This window comes from Canis lupus, chromosome 27, assembly GCF_011100685.1.
Source record: "Canis lupus familiaris isolate Mischka breed German Shepherd chromosome 27, alternate assembly UU_Cfam_GSD_1.0, whole genome shotgun sequence".
In the NCBI taxonomy this organism is placed as follows: Eukaryota; Metazoa; Chordata; class Mammalia; order Carnivora; family Canidae; genus Canis; species Canis lupus.
Window position 1 is genome coordinate 37,552,426 of NC_049248.1, and position 15,956 is coordinate 37,568,381.

Genomic DNA, 15,956 nt, shown 5'->3' on the forward strand with positions numbered 1-15,956 from the left:
CTCAGTACTACGGTAGGTCATGAGAGCAACAGCTGCAGCTTTGTTCTACCTAGATGGTGTTTCAGTAAAGCCACTTCTGTTTTTATTCACTCAAATTTACAGTTTCTCCTTTGTGTTGACATTAAGCAGTGAATCTATTAGTTTCCATTACCAGCGGAATAACTAAAACTATAAATAGTTCTATATTTTCTCTCACAAATCCTCTCAAGCTGCATAGATGCCTTTAATTTGATAAAACATCTGGGTAATACATCTTGTTTCTGCTCTGTCTTTTGGCAAATGCATACTTTCTTAAGCCTATCCTGAAAAAGAAAAAAAAAAAAAAAACCGATATCCCTCCCACAGTGTGTTCCTTTATCTCTCCCCACACTGTGCTCTATCCTGTCTTTTGACCCCAGATTCCTAATAGTTAAATTGGGCATCTAATTGTAAAAGATGCAAAAATTAGATCACTGCATCAGATTTATAAGACTCGTTTTTAAAAATATCTGCAGTATTCCATTTCAATGACTTGCTGGTTCTGCCAAAAAAAGAAAAACAACAACAAAAAAAACAACCCAGCATATCATAAATACCACATACATAATTTTTTAAATATCTAACTATTATAAAAAAGTTTAGGTCTTTTCTTCCTAATGTAAACCAAGCTGCAGAACACCAATTTAAAACACAATGTCATAGCTACTAGTATAAACACATATTAGGAAGTTCTAGAAGCGGCCTTCAGGAATGTAATAATTATCTTGGACAACCGTTGTTCTGATGTTGGAATAAACCAGTTTAACAACCGTTGTTCTGATGTTGGAATAAACCAGTTTATTACGTTACAATTCCCTAAGTGTAACAGGCTGCACAGTAACTACCACGGTCCGTCCTCCTAGTGTTCTCAGAGGCAAGCCCAGTAATTTTGGCTTTGGTTGCAGTTCTTCAGGCTTTGGCTTACCTTGTTTCTGCTTTGGTTCACATTTTAGGGGTCCTGTGATGAACTCAAGTTAGAATCACTTGTTTGTGTTGTCGTTGCTACTGGCATTTCCTTTCAGTTTATAGGTGTACAGTGATCTGAATTTCATGAACGGGATTCTGAGTAAATATAAAATCTAATCTGGATTTTGGGATATTTCTTAGTGATGTACCAAACCTAAGAATTTGGGAGTTGAATTGTTGGCTGACATTTTGGTTTTGTTTAAACAGTCACTTTAGAGATCTTTTAATCAATCTCTCCCAGTAAGCTTTATTTTGGGCCACTAAAGGGAATTTTTTCTGGATTGATAGGGACTCAGCCTTTTTCTTCACAAAAGCCTCTAATGGATTATTTTTAAAAACTAGAATGCATTTTAAAAAGGCACTACAAAGCCAAGATAGCATCACACTTCATAAAATTAAAAGTAATGTCTTAACACAATTTAATGCTCATTCCATATTCAGTCTTCCTATTTTTGATAAATATGTCCTTTACAGCTGGTTGGTCCAAGTTAGAATGCAGATGAGTACCATATGCTGCTAATGGTTGTTGTGATATTGTGATTTATAATAAGAAATATATGTTTGGTTTTCCTCAGTTCCTGGCACTTCAGAGCTCCTACAATTCTAGTAACTTCCTAAGTGTTGAGATAGATAAAAAGTGCTGTTTGTTATGTTGTTGAGGTGACTTTTGGAAAGCCCCTAGGTGACCACAGGATGGGGGCTGGTTGAAAGGGGAACCCATCAGGAGTTTAGGGGGTTGAACCTCAGTCCTACCCTCTGACCTCCAAGGCAGTGGGTTGACAGTTGATTCAATCAATCATGCCTAAGTAATGAAACCTAACTAAAACCCCAGAGGACAGGGTTTGGAGAGCTTCAGGTTGGTTTACAGTGTGTCTCTTCATGAAGAGAGGGCATCGAAGCCCTATGCCTCTTCTCATATACTTTGCCCTTGCATCTCTTCTTCTGGCTGTTCATCTGTATCCTTTATCAGACCCTTTCTAATAAACCAGTAAATGTGAGTAAATGTTTCTCTGAGTTCTGTGAGCCACTCTAGCAAATTAATTGAACCCAAGGAGAGGGTGGTGAGAATCTTTGATATAAAGCCAGTCAGTCCGAAGCGCAGGTGACAACCTGGACTTGCTAGGGGTTGTCTTGTGGGACTAAGCCCTTAACCTGTGGTCTGATGCTATCTTCAGGTAGATAGTGTCAGAATTCAGTTAATTGTTTGGTGGTATGGGAAAAAAAAACACATTGGAGATAGGTTCCTTATGCTCTTTAAATCTCTGTCTGCCTTTTTTGTGTCATTGATGTATTGAAGAGGCTAGACCTGTTGATAAATTAGAACATTTATTTAAATTTATTTAAATGTTTACTTAAACATTTAAATATTTAAGCATATTTAAGTTCATTTAATTAAGAACATTTTCCTACGCAGTCCAAATTACATTGTTACACTTACCAGTATTAATAATTTCTTACTATAATCCAACACTTAATCAATATTCCATTTTCCCCCATTTGTTTTTAAGTCTTCGACATCTGGTTTAAGCCAGGATCCAGTCTAGAAGCATACACTGCAGATGGTTGTTTTCCCTTTATCTTTTGATCTGGAACACTTGCTTTTATTCATATCAGGAACTTGTTGATATGGTGACACTGGTGTCTTGCAGAAAAACCCAGCTTCTGGATTTGGTTCCTTTATCCCTCTCACACTGTGTTATTAAGTACAGTGACCACTAGGCACATGTGGCTATTGAGCTGCAGAAATGTGGCTAGTCGAAATTGAGATGTGTTGTGAGTATAACATCACATTGGCTTTCTAAGACTTAGTATTAAAAAAAGTAAACTATTTAATAATTTTTTATATGAATACATGTTCAAATGATAATCTGGGTATATCAAGTTAAATGAATCATATTACTCAGATTAATTTTACCTATTTTTTTATTTTCAAAATGTACCTAGTAGAAAATTGTATTTGGCTTCCAGTATATTTCTATCAGATAGTGCTATTCAACAGATTTTAAAACAGAAAATTGCTACCCCAAGATGACTCCGTATCAGTTCTCTGAGATATAGTTGAAGAAAGAACATTAGTAGGCTAAAATGTTACTTAGCTAGAATTTTATAACGTTTAGTTGCTGTGTCCTTCCATGTAGAAGCTAAATGATTTTCCATAATAGATCTAGCCTAGAGCATTTTAAGACTGAGTATCGTAAAAGCATGGCATTGTCCAATAGATGAAATAGCTGCCAAAGATTTTGAATGTCCCTGATAGCTGAAAGTGTTAAATAATGTAAACCTGGAGGTATGCCACAAATGCTAAATACAGTTGTTAAAACAGTGTTTAAAGGCAAAAAAGTATATAAGCCAATAAAAGTCATGGTTTTTTTTTGTTTATTTTTAGTGTTGGACAACCTCGAACAGACAACTGTCTCCAATTTTGGACCACTGGAAAGTCAGCCTGATTTCCGAACCCCAGAGTTTGTAAGTACTGCCACTCTTATCTTAAATTTGTCTTGGTTAGCCTAGAGAGTTCTCACAAAATGGAGAAAAAGATTTTTTAATGAAATCTTGCCTTCAGTGCTTCTAAATCTAGCCCAGTTCTCAGTGGCAGGGCTGAGTATTTAAAGCTCTGGTTCTCTGGGGAACAGGTTACTGAACTACAGTGTCTTGGTGTCATGATCTGTAGTCTTATTCTTCATACTGCTGTGTACTAGCAGATGGGAACTCTTTCTGCAGTAAAGTAGCATTGTTATTTCCAAAACTCCTCCTTTATTCAGTGATAGCCTTGCTAACAGTTTCTGCTATGAGTGACTCTGGAAACCAGTCTTTACTGAGCACATATGGGTACGTTGATCAGTCTGATTCCCATTTCATTCTGGAGCCTTCAGTCATACAACCTAGATAGATGGATCTTGTAGGGCTAGGCATATTTTGTTGGCTGTACCTACCAAGAGGGGAACTAAAGGCTCTCACTAAATTAGACTCATTAAAGATTAGCCATGGTTCTCACCCTCAAGGAATTAAAAATCTTATTAGATGCTACTGTGATTTTATTAATGCCTTGTTTAAAGAAAATTAAGCACATAGGATGCCATGCGCAGAATGTCCTTACTAAATAGGTTTTCTCTTAGGCTCATTTGAAGAGGGGGGTGGGAAGAAGTGTTCTCTGACTCATGTACCATAGTATTGCACCAGATGTGTAGGAAAAGCACGCCAGGATCTACCTAGACTTACTTACATTTGCCCCTTGCTGCAAATAGCTTGTCTACCACTTAAGCAAGGCAAAAGTCTTTTTTTTTTTTTTTGTTTATTTTTGAAGTGTGATATACAGCTGCCACACCAGTAATTGGCAGAGCACAATTGTATTATTGATTAAGACCAAAAAAAAAATTAAAAAAAGGAACTCATTATGTGCTTTTCCTCTTCTTTATGGATTACTTACTCAATTCAGCCAAGAGTAAGGAAACTAGGCAGTGCTCTGGACTGAAAAGGGATCGCACATAAAACTATATCCACAGTGCCATTTTATTTCACAATGTGGCCTCCTGTGGTGTACTAGCAGATTGCCTACTGTGAAAATCACTTGGATATAATAGAAAGACATAGTATTCAATGACTTCCCTGTTATATTCAATGAGATTTTCAGTGAAGGAAAATTGTGAATGCTCACCAATGTATCCTGTACCTTAAAGTAGCAGAGCAGTTTTATGGTTTTTCTAACTTCTATAGTTAGAGCCCCAAAGCAGACTTGACAGAGATATTTCACATTTGAATATGAAATTGATACAGGCTGGTGGAGCTGGCCCTTTTTTTGTTTTATTTTCTAAATGCTCCTCGTCGATACTCCTTAAGCACTATATCTAATAAAGAGAGCTGTGTGCAATCAAGTGTTGATGTGCTTGCTGAACACCTGTATAGTTTACGTTGATTCGTTATGTGAAAATAAAAGTATTTTCCTCAAGAACAGATTTTCGTGTATTAGGATGTTTGAGGTTGGCATGCCTTAGGTTTTTGCAACAGATAGTCTACACTGGGAATGTCATTCTACCTTCGGTGTTAACCTCCTGACCACCTCATTATCCTTTTTTCAAGGGGTGAAGACTGGTGAGTCTAAGTTGAAATGACAAGGAGAACTTGAGGATCACAGAATATACTTATGTTTTGAGAGATTTCTCTTAACAATGGGTCTGAGAACGCTCAAACTGAAAGGAGATTTTTTTTTAGGCTAAATCTCCATATTTTTCTTTCTCACTGTCATGCCTCAAGAATCTCTAGAGTCAAGGTGCCTGGGTGGCTCAGTTGGTTAAACATCTGCCTTCGGCTCAGGTCGTGATCTTAGGGTCCTGGGATCGAACTCTGTGTTGTGCTCCCTGCTCAGCGGGGAGTCTGCTTCTCCCTGTCCTCCCTGCTTGTGTTCTCTCTCACTGTCACTCTCTGTCTCTCAAATAAATAAGTAAAATCTTTGGAAAAAAACAAAAAACCAAAACATTAGTTTATGCTGTGTAGTCGTGCCACATACACATTAAAATTCAATAAATTCCACTATATGGCTGTGTAAGAAAATGCTTAAAAAGAATATCTGAAATCTTTTCTTAAGATCACCTTATATTAGTGGAGCTAAAGTTGTTAAGCCTGGTTTCCTTATATGTGTGGTTGATACAAGATTTCTATAGCCAACAATTATCTTTCCCCAATTGCGTGTTCATACCATGTTTAGAAAGGAGTATGTGATTTTCTTGTGCTTTTCAGATTTTAGATTTTCACACATCTGATGCTCATTGCATGCCACATCGTCGGGTACCACGTACATAACCATTTGTGTTTTCTCCCCACATCACCATGGCCCCTGCACTTCAGTTCCCAGCACACATCTGTTTCCCAAACTGCAGTCTCCCTGGTAAACAAACAGGTGCATAAGGTGCCTTGAGAACAGCATACTCAAGGGAACCAGGCACACTGTGGAAGGGAAGCCTGTTTTGTAGGCAGAAAGTGGCAGTGGCAGTGGCAGTGAAAACGGGTGGCTCCAGTGTGTAGGCAGGTGGATCGAGCTGATGCCAGGACAAAGCCAGGTAAGTTGATCCAAACCGAAAATTTAAATCAGAAACAGGGTGTGCAACACCTAGGAGCAGAGGGAGCCTGGCACAAAGCAACACTGAAAACAGAAAGAAGATGGAGAAGAGTAAGAGGAGCGGAAGCATCGGTGTTCTGTTTTTCTCCACCTGGCATTGGCCAGGTGCCGCTGCCGTTTGCCAAGGTGAACTGAAATAAAGCAAGGTGTAGACCGTGTTTATTCAGGCCTTCTTCTCAAATAGTTCAGACTTTAGGAGGATCAAGAGCTAGTCTTTTTATACAACAGAGTGTATTGATATAGTTTGGCCAACGGGGAGAACAAAATGCTTATCGTTATTAGTTTGTTTCCTTCAGGATTTTTGTTTTTCTTTCATTTGAAACAAGGCCTGAGCGAGCAGTGCTGGCTGAGTAGCCTCGGTTACCAGCATGGTAAGCATGTGGAAGGTTCCTTCACAGCTCAGGTGTGTGTAATGTGACTCGGCAGGCAGAGCCGGTACTGCTGTAGGGTCTGCAGAAATCCCAGGTAAATAAACACTGTTCCGAAGCTCCTGTGTGCCTTGTTCTTGGGCCCACGCCACATCTCCTTCTCCTGCTCCCTGCGGAGTTGCCCACCGATGACCTGTCCCCTGCACACCCGTGCTGCTCCTCCCCACCTCCTACTCCGCTTCACAGACCCAGAGTGAGCTTTGCCAGACTCTCCAAAATATTAAGGGGAGAATAGACCGTGGACATGAGGTGCCTGTGTTCTTGCTTGTGAGGAGCTGAGGACATGTGGAAACTGGGCATAGCCCCACTTGGAGGCAGGGTGGATGTGTGGGTGGGGCTTATGGTGAAAGGGGCCTGGTCAAGTGCTGATTTTACAGAGAATAACTGGGGGATCTCATTGTGGTAGGAAAGCACCTCAATCCTAGTTCGCTTTTTTTTTTTTTTTTGTCTAAGCACAGTGAAAATCTATTTATAATCTTCTTTATTAACTTAATATTTTATCCTGCACCTTGTCCTACACTATTGTTTTTCCAGCTGTATTGAGATATAATTGACATGCAGCACTGTGTAGGATTAAGGTGTACAGCTCCATGCTATTTTTTTCTTTAACATTATTGTTATCTTCCCTAACTTCTGTTCCCTTGTGTTGGTGAGCTATAATTAATCACATTGTAATTTTCAAAGCAATTAATTCAAGGGGGATCTAGTCAAGGAAATAGTGACACAGCCAGATGCTCTGGAGCCCTGTGATTGGTGGCCGTCATTTAGGGACAGGGGCTCTGAAAATAGACTAGGTTCATAATGATCAGTATCAGACTCTGGAGAAGGGATTTGGCCAAAGGGAGATTGGGTACTGAATATCAGAGAGCCGGATAACCTTGTAGAGTTCAGACTTTAAAGCAGAGGCTGCAGAATGAGGCAATCGATGAGAACCAAGGGTGGGGAGCCACCAGCATGGTAATGGAGCAGATCAGGGTTTTTCTGCAACATGGTAGCATGCAGAGGTAGGGCAACCCAGGCTTCCTTGGTGCTCTCACTTTCAGGTCTGCTTAAGAGCAAAGGTGATCCGATGGGGTTAGTTCAGGGCTTATTAGTCATTGCTGGCCCAGAGGACCCCAGGTTCATTCCAAGCCCTAAGGAGTGGAAAAAAGTAAGGGAAAAGTTGATTAATGATCAAGGCTTTTTCTAGAAACCCTGAGTCTTTTGGTACTGACCCAGGAGCCTGGGCCTGAATGGGCCTGAATGCCTTGAGTACACAAGGAGAGGAATGCTGATGGATCAATGGTGAATCTGCTTGTAGCTAGCTGGATGGGAACCAGGCTGCTGTCAACACAAAAAGACATGAGAGGAAAGGAAAAGCTAAAGATTTACATTTTGTGATCTAAGTCTCGCTAGTAATATTCCCCTTTCTATCCCTTCCAGAACTTGAGTTTTAAGTCTAACTCTCCTGGCTTTTAGAGGCAGGAAGATTCTTACCGCCTCTTGTTTCATGCCAATGGATGCTGTTTTCCTTGGTTTAGCTTCTGCCAAATTTGCAGTAAATAATAAGAGTTTAGGCTCACAAAAGAGTATTAGGATTATAATAGGATAAACCAAGGAAGATGATGAGAAATCTCAGGATTTAGAAAGACTAAGCTAAAACATAGACTCAGGAAGATGAGGATAAAAATGGAGCAAAAATGTGTCCCCTTTATTCCACGCTTGTGGTTACGCAGAAAGGAGGAGGCCTGAAGAGTTATTATCCTGTTTGGGATTTTGTGTAACTGGCTCCCTTTCTGAGGGGGAAGTAATACTGCACACAAAATACTGTTGGTTTCCTGAAATTCTTATTTGGCTGTCTTTAACATGATGAAAGTATATGTGATTCCTCATGATCTACTATTTGAGGCATTAATAGTGAGCAATAGAAAAAATATCCCTGTACTTATAGAGCTTATATTTTGGTGGGGGACACATTAAGGCCAAAATAAGATACATAACATGGCACAATATGGTAAGTCCTTTAGAGAAGAGTAAAGTAAGGATTATATATGTGTGTTGGGGGTGTGGGGGATGGTTAGGGTTTCAATAGAGTGGTCAGGGCATATCGCAGAAAGAGGGTGTTCAGAACATGACAAGTGAAAAGATCTGAAAGCAGGGGTGCTACAGCAGACTATTTGGAAATCTAGATGAAGGGCATTCCAGGCAGAAGGAATAGCAGAGACAAAGGTCTTGAGGTAGGAGTTTGAGATATATTTGAGGAAGTGGAAGGAGGCCAACATGACAAGCAGAATGAAATGAGGTGAATATAGTAGATAGTGGGGACTTCATAGGCCATTGTAAACACTTTGGTTTTACCCTGAATGAGTTGGGACATCATCGAAGAGTAAGCCTTTGGAGGATAAACTGGGGGTTTTGAGCAGAGGAATGACTTGACCTGCCCCACCCTGTGTTTTAACAAAATCACTTTGTCTGTGTTCAGTACAGAGGAATAAAAGCAGAAGCAGGAAGCACTATTGGACTTTTCAGGAACCCAGGTGAAAGGTGGTGGTGGCTTGGTCCTGAGTGTTAATTATGGTGTTGGTGAGACATACTCAAATTCTCAGTATGTTTTGAAGGTAGAGCCAATATGATTTGTTGACAGATCAGACATGAGGTGTGCGAGAAAGAGCAGTCAAAGATGAATCCAAGGTTTTTGACCTGGGGGACTGTGGAAGGAGCAGTTTGAGGGGAGGATACGTGAAGGCACATAAACATTCTGTTTACAACATGTGAAGTTTGAGACATCCAAGCAGAGATGTCAACATACAGTAAAATATATGGGTCTGGAGTTAAAGAGAGGGGTCAAGCCAGAGATGTGGGGGTTGTCAGCACACAGGTGGCGTTTAAATCTCGGGCACTGACTGCAAACAGCAAGGGGGGAGATAAAGACACCCTGGACTGAGCCATGGGGACTCCAGTGCTCACAAGTCAGGGACCTGAGCAAGAATCCACAGAGGAGGCTGAGAGGGAGGAGCAGTGAGATTGCAGGAAAATGAGGAGAATCCTGGAAGCCAAATGAAGGAAGGTATAAAGTTGGAGGGAATGACCGAATCTGCTCATGAGGATGGGAAATTGGATTTAGCAGTGTGGAAGAGACCTTGGCAAGAGAAGTCTCAGCTGAATGGTGAAATACAAAATAAAGCGGATTGAACACAATACGAGAGAAAAGGAATTGGATATGCAGCATTTAGATAACACTTTTAATTTTTTTTTTCTGAACATGAATGCAGAACGAGAGGTTATTATATATTAGGATGAAAGGAGGTTTTCTATTTAGTTAGTGGGAAGATGGCAGGAATTGCCCCTACCCTGGCCAGGTGAGGTTGTAGCATGGGCGGTGGGCGGAGCTCGTCCTGTGATGCTGCTTCTATGCGGCCTTCCGTCCAGGCTCTACACCACCTGCCTTCCTGGAGCCTGGCCGGGATTATCCTTGTCTTCTGCAGTAAGAGTTATGGCAACATGCTAGTGTTGGATGGTGTCATCCAGAGAGGGTTGAGTTCTACCAGGAGATGATAGCCAACCTGCCCCTCTGCAGCCAACCCAGCCCATGCAAGATACTGATCATCAGGGCTGGGGAGGGGGGTGTTCTGCAGGAGGTGGTGAAGCATTCCTGCATGAAATCTGCCTGTGATCCAGTGTGAGACTGACAAGGACGTCATCCAGGTCTCTAAGTAAAGTTCCTGCCAGGCATGGCTGTGGACGGCTGCAGCTCCAAGCTGACCCTACGCGTGGGTGATGGTTTTGAGTTCATGGAACAGAGCCAGCATGCCTTCACTGTTACCATCACTGACTCCTCAGACCCCAGAGGTCCTGCCAAGAGTCTCTTTGAAGAGCCCTATTATCAGGTCATGAAGGTGGCTCTCAAGGGTGATGGTGAGTGTCATTTGCCAGGGCGAGTGTCAGTGGCTGTGCCTGGGGGGACCCCATCAAGGAGATGGGGCAATTTTACAAGTCACTATCCCTGTGGTGGCTACTGCTTACTGTACCATCCCCACCTACCCCAGTGACCAGATAGGCTTCATGTTGTGCAGCAAAAATCTGAGCACCAACTTCCAGAAGCCCGTGCAGCAGCTGGAACGGATGCAGCTGAAATACAACTCTGATGTGCACCAGAAGGCCTTTGACCTGCCTGGGCATGCCACCCAGGCCTGAATGATGTGAGCTGAGTCCACATACTGTAGCCCATGCTGCCCAGGACCTCCAACCAGGGAGCCTCTAGGACACTTGGGTGTGACAAGCCTAGGACAAGACCCCCTGCCCCAGTGGCATGCCTGTCAAGCAAGTGTTATAGGCCCTAGAATACTGCCTGGCATGCCCTGCTAGGCAAACTGTCTGTCTCAATGTGGTGTTCAGTCTCCAAGCCTATACCAGCTGTGTACAGGGGGCCAAAAAAAAAAAAAAAGGCAGAAGTTTCTGTTTATAAGGTGGTGGAAATTAATCCAGTAGGGAGAAAAATTCTGATGATGCAGGAGTGAGAAGGAAGGATTTCTGGAATGACATCCTTGAGAAGGCAAGAAAGGGATGGAATCTGGTCCATAAGTGGAGAGGTTGGATACCCCCCACAGCTGTAGAGACAGTTCATTCTTGGAAGTAGGGAAACCAGTGTATTGGGACCCAAGTTCAGTAGTTTTGCTCGTAGGAGCTTGTTGCAGTTTTTTCTTGATTGCTTCTTGTTTACCAGTTAAGTGAGAAGCAAGATTAGTTAATTAGTTAAGATTGAGGAAGGAAGAAGAGATGAAGAGACCTAAAGAGAGAGGAGAAGGTATGAGACAGTCATCTGGGAGCCAGTACTCTGGGAAATGTCCTGGCAATGCTAAGAGCCCACTTGAGGTTTGTGGTCATGACGGGTGTGTGCTTTTCCCATTCAAGTCCAGTTTGGGGAAGCAGGTGTACAGTAGGCAACACGTTTGATTTAACCAATTTGGGGATTTCTGTAAGTTACTGCAGTGAAGTAAGACAAGGCTGAGAGAGGTTCAGGATATTTGTAAGAGAGTAGAGGACCAGGGATATGAGCAGGATGGGACGATAGGATCAGGAGAGTTAGACCTGAGTGGGGCTTCATAATTCTTGCAGTTGGGGTACTGGCAAGAGTAAACTGGAAAAATAGGTAGTTGGAGAATCAGGATCTTTTTAACTAAGGGAGGAAATACAGTAACCAGTACAGACAAGGTCTAGGATATGAGCATTGGAAGGAGAGGCTGGGGCAGGGTAGAGTTGCGAGCACAGGGTGTTGGAAGGTGGGGAGGTAGTTATGTCAGGAGAAAGTCTTTGAGACCTTAACAGTGAGACAGGAATTAAATCTCTAATGAAGCAGGGGGAGTGACTCAGGGTTCAGTAGATGGCTGTCAAAGACATGACCAGAGAGGTAGAAGAGAAATCTGAAGGATGGCAGGATAGAAGCTAAGAAGCAGATGACGTGGTGAGTAGTTTTGGGTGCTGCGTAGGGGCTCAGCAGCACTGACCTTGTGGGCTGGATTTCTGTGTTGTGGGAGATGCCCTGTGCATTGTAGGCTGTTCAGCAGCATCCCTGGCCTCTACCTGGGAGGTGCAGAGGTCCCTCTCTCCAGCTGTGATAACCAAATATGCCCAGACATTGTTAAATGTCTCCTCATTTAAGAACCAGGGAGTTAAATGAATACCGAGAAAGCCTTAGGGTCGGGTCACTGATGTCCTTATATAGAGCTGCTTCTAGGGAGTGCTGGGGATGCCACTGTAACCCAGTCTGGAGTGGATTGTGGAATAAGCAGGAGAAAAAAATAGGAGATCTTGACCTCTCTTTCCATGGGTTTGACTGTCAAGGGCTGGAGGATGAGAGAGCAGTGAGTGGAAGAGACTGAGAACCAGAAATGACATCCTTCTGTCGGGTGGAGCTCTGAACACACTTAAATATCGATGAGAAGAATCTGTGTGAGGGGAACACAGAGAGAGAAGAGTGGCTTTGAAATGGGCGTGGAGTGGTGTGTAGATGTGAAGGAGTCCACGTTAGATGGGAGGAGCAGCAGGTGGATGCTACTGGCTTATGGATTTGCTGGAGAGAAGCAGAGGGAGTTTGCGTCCAGCAGCTTCCATTTTCAGCTACTGAGAGTGAAGAGAACAGAGTGCTGAGGCCTCAGTGGGGGGGGGGGGGGGGGAGGAGGAGGAGGAGGAGTTGTTGTTGTTGTTGTTGGCACTTTGAAGCTGTTGTGGAGAGCTAGAGACCAAGCTGGCTTGGAAAACCCGAGGAAAAGTACTAGGATGTCTGGGCAGTGGTGAGGGCCTGAATGGGGCTGATGAGTCTGAATTTACAACAACACCAACCTTCCCTGCTGTAGTTTCTCCAGTATCCCTCAGACACCAAGAAAGCAGATCATAGGCTTCCCCCTGAATTGGGGCTTTGCCAGCTGGTCATGATGGAAAGTGCAAAATATTGGCAAGAGTGCTCCCTAAATAATGAGCTTGGGAAATGTAACCTTATAAAAGCTCGAATCTGCAGATTGGGAGAAAAAGTCCTGGGGCACTGAGGTCATTGTGAAATGAGAAGGAGATGGTAGTTGTGCTCAGAAAGGGAGATTTCTGATAAGTGATTTTGGAAAGAGAACTTTTCAAGTGATGACAAGGTCCAGGGTGGGACCATGGAAGTTAGTGCATAAAAGGGAGAACATCGCTGGTGTCCAGTTACTAAGGGACCAAGGATCTTCAGGACCTGGAAGACTGGGAATAAGGCAGGATCCTTTTGCTCAAGCTTTTCTTTACTTGGATTTGTACTTTTGAGTCTCCTACAAAAAAATAGGATGGCTTTGCTTTGTGGCTTTTGGCACTAAGCTCACCAAACTAAAAGAGAAAAGAAACTCACCCAAAAAAGGAAACCAAACAAAGGAACGTGGATTTGGCAAAAGAACTCTCAAAAGGAAAAATGAGACCAAAGATGGGCTAGTAAGAACTGCTGAGTTGACCCATTTGCTGTGGTAGGAATTTGCATGGCATTTCAACTTTGAAAGCATTTCGTGCATTCAGGAGCAAAAGGTGAGGGAGTGTGTACTTTGCCTGAATATGGAGGGAAAGGGACCTACACATTTGCTTTACGTGACTGATTCAGGAGCTACATTTGTGGATTTGTTAGGATTGGAGGGGTAGGAGCAAAAATAGGCAGTCCAGCACGCGAAGTCTCAGTCAGAGATTTCTTTCTGAGTCACTTCTTCGGAATGCAGAATGTATTTTCCCAGAGAAACAGTCATAAATGGTAATGGGACTTCTGGGCCCAGCCAGGCCAGCCCAGCTAAGGCCAGTTTAACTCAGAGAGTTAAGAAAATTATCACATTCCATACTAATAATCCTCCGGAACACTCCAATCTTATTTTTTCCATTATTACTAAAATTTTAGAATGAAAGTAAAGTCCAGAGTGAGTGTGCGAGTGGAAGCTTATGGAAAAAATTCTTAGTCTGATGAGCAAGAGGAGGATTGATTTTGATTTATGTTAGATTTTGAAGCAGTGATCTAAAACTTGAGAAAGACAATTTAATGGTTTGAGAAAAACAGGATAAAGAGCTTATCAGCTTCTATATTTCTTTTGACTTTTCTGTTAATGAAGGTGAACTTTATTTAAAAAAAATTTTTTTTTAAATTTTGATTGAAAAGTTTCAAACCCTGGAAAGGAGCTGTAGAAGCCTATGCTGCATGAAACTATTGTAGAAAGAAATATCATTATCCCAAATGAGTTTAAATTTCTTAGCTAGAAGGATTATGTATCAACCAGGGTATTAAAAGAACATGTGGATTTGCTCATGGTAATGTGGAGGTGATATGGGGGCCGAGACAAGTACCAGAATAGAAGGACAAATGTGACAGTTTTCCAGAAGGGATGGGTTAGGGTAGAAGTTGGACATAGACTACATTCTGATAAATGGAGATATTGACACTGGAGTATTAATCTCCAGGAATATTACAGAATGAGATTTTTAAGCAGATGGTTTGTGAATGTTAGAAAAAAGGAAAGGTCATCAGGAGCCAATGTGAATTCAGTAAAAATAAGTCATGTCAAACTAACTGAGCACATTACCTTTTTTTTTTTTTTTTTTTAAATGGGGTGATTATAATGGTAGAACAAGGAAAAGCCACATTTTTGTGTTTTTTTTTAATTGAAGTATAGTTGACACATTTTTATATGTTTTGATTTTAGCAAATGATGTGAAAAAATTGCATTTAAATACAGAATGAGGAAATGTGGACCTAGTGAGGATACTTATCTGGGCAATTGATCTTACCAAGACTGTGGAACAATGGCTAGAAATCAATTTCTAGAGGAGACAAAAATCAATGTGAATTAAAGTAAGCGCCTGCTCCCTAATTCACAAATATCCGCTGCCTAAGTACAGATTGTAAGAGCTGAGGCTAATGACTGATCATGTGGAAATGCTAGGTATTTGCCTAATTAAATTTAGTATGAATCAAGCATGTAACAATAATGTCAAAAACTTAATGCAAGTCTAGGTTGCATTCATGCCTGTGTGTCCAGAACAAAGAAAGTACTAGGCTTCTCCCGTTCAGTATCAGTAAAGCCACCTACTGTGCTGGGTGCTCCATTTAAAGGGGGGGAGGGGGCATGTTGATTAGAGAATATCAACATAGTAGTGGATCCTGACACTTAGGCAAGAGTATGACATCAAATTAAAATATTTGATGATAGTAATTGGTGGATGGAGTTGCAAAATACAATATTAAGACCCATTAATAGAAGGTGTGTGTGTGTGTGTGTGTGTGTATATATATATATAGGCAGACATTTCATTTCAGTAGAAAGCCTTCTCATAATTAAAGTACCTTAATTCCTTGGAGGGGTTCAAATCTAGACAGACTGGATAACAATCTCGGTAGATGATATATGCTTGAACTAGGATGTGTCAGTGGGGATGAGAAGGAAGGGCATACATGTTTTATGTGTAGCAGAACTTGGTAGCCCAAGATAAGCAGGAAATGAGAAAAAGACAGGATGTTTCTGGGAATATACCACTCTGGTAAGTTGTCTGTGGCTCACTGATGAATCTGAGTTGCTTTTGTTTTATTTTTTCCCCCCTTTTAACTTATTGTCATCATCAGCCAAATGTCCTCCTAATAGCGATGTTCATTCCACTGCTTTTATTCCCCTGTTTTCAGAAAGCCTTGACTGAAATGCCTTGTGAATTCTTGCCCCACAAAGTATCCCATTTGAAATTCAGTGAGCTATCCATTATCTGGGGAAATGTCACAATTAATTTGACAAAAACAGGCATGAGGAAAGCAGGGAGCCCTGGGCATTCTGAACAAAGATGTGATATCAGTATTTACCATGGAACTCATTTGATTATAAGTCATCTAGAAGCATGCCACAATAATGGCCAGAAAGACTCACAGAAGCAAAAGAATTGAGTTAAAGTTGAGAGTCTGCTGGTAAATA

The 15,956-nt window shown here is 41.7% G+C and overlaps 1 protein-coding gene across 3 annotated transcripts in view; it reads left to right on the forward strand.

The window, feature by feature from the left end:
* The window catches only part of ANO6 (anoctamin 6), a 184,709-nt gene that overhangs the window by 68,319 nt on the left and 100,434 nt on the right, over positions 1-15,956 (forward strand). For all 3 annotated transcript variants that reach the window (XM_038577414.1, XM_038577415.1, XM_038577416.1), the window contains one exon: positions 3,371-3,450. In XM_038577414.1, the coding sequence (XP_038433342.1) occupies positions 3,371-3,450 (80 nt within the window). The remainder of the gene's footprint in view (positions 1-3,370; positions 3,451-15,956) is intronic.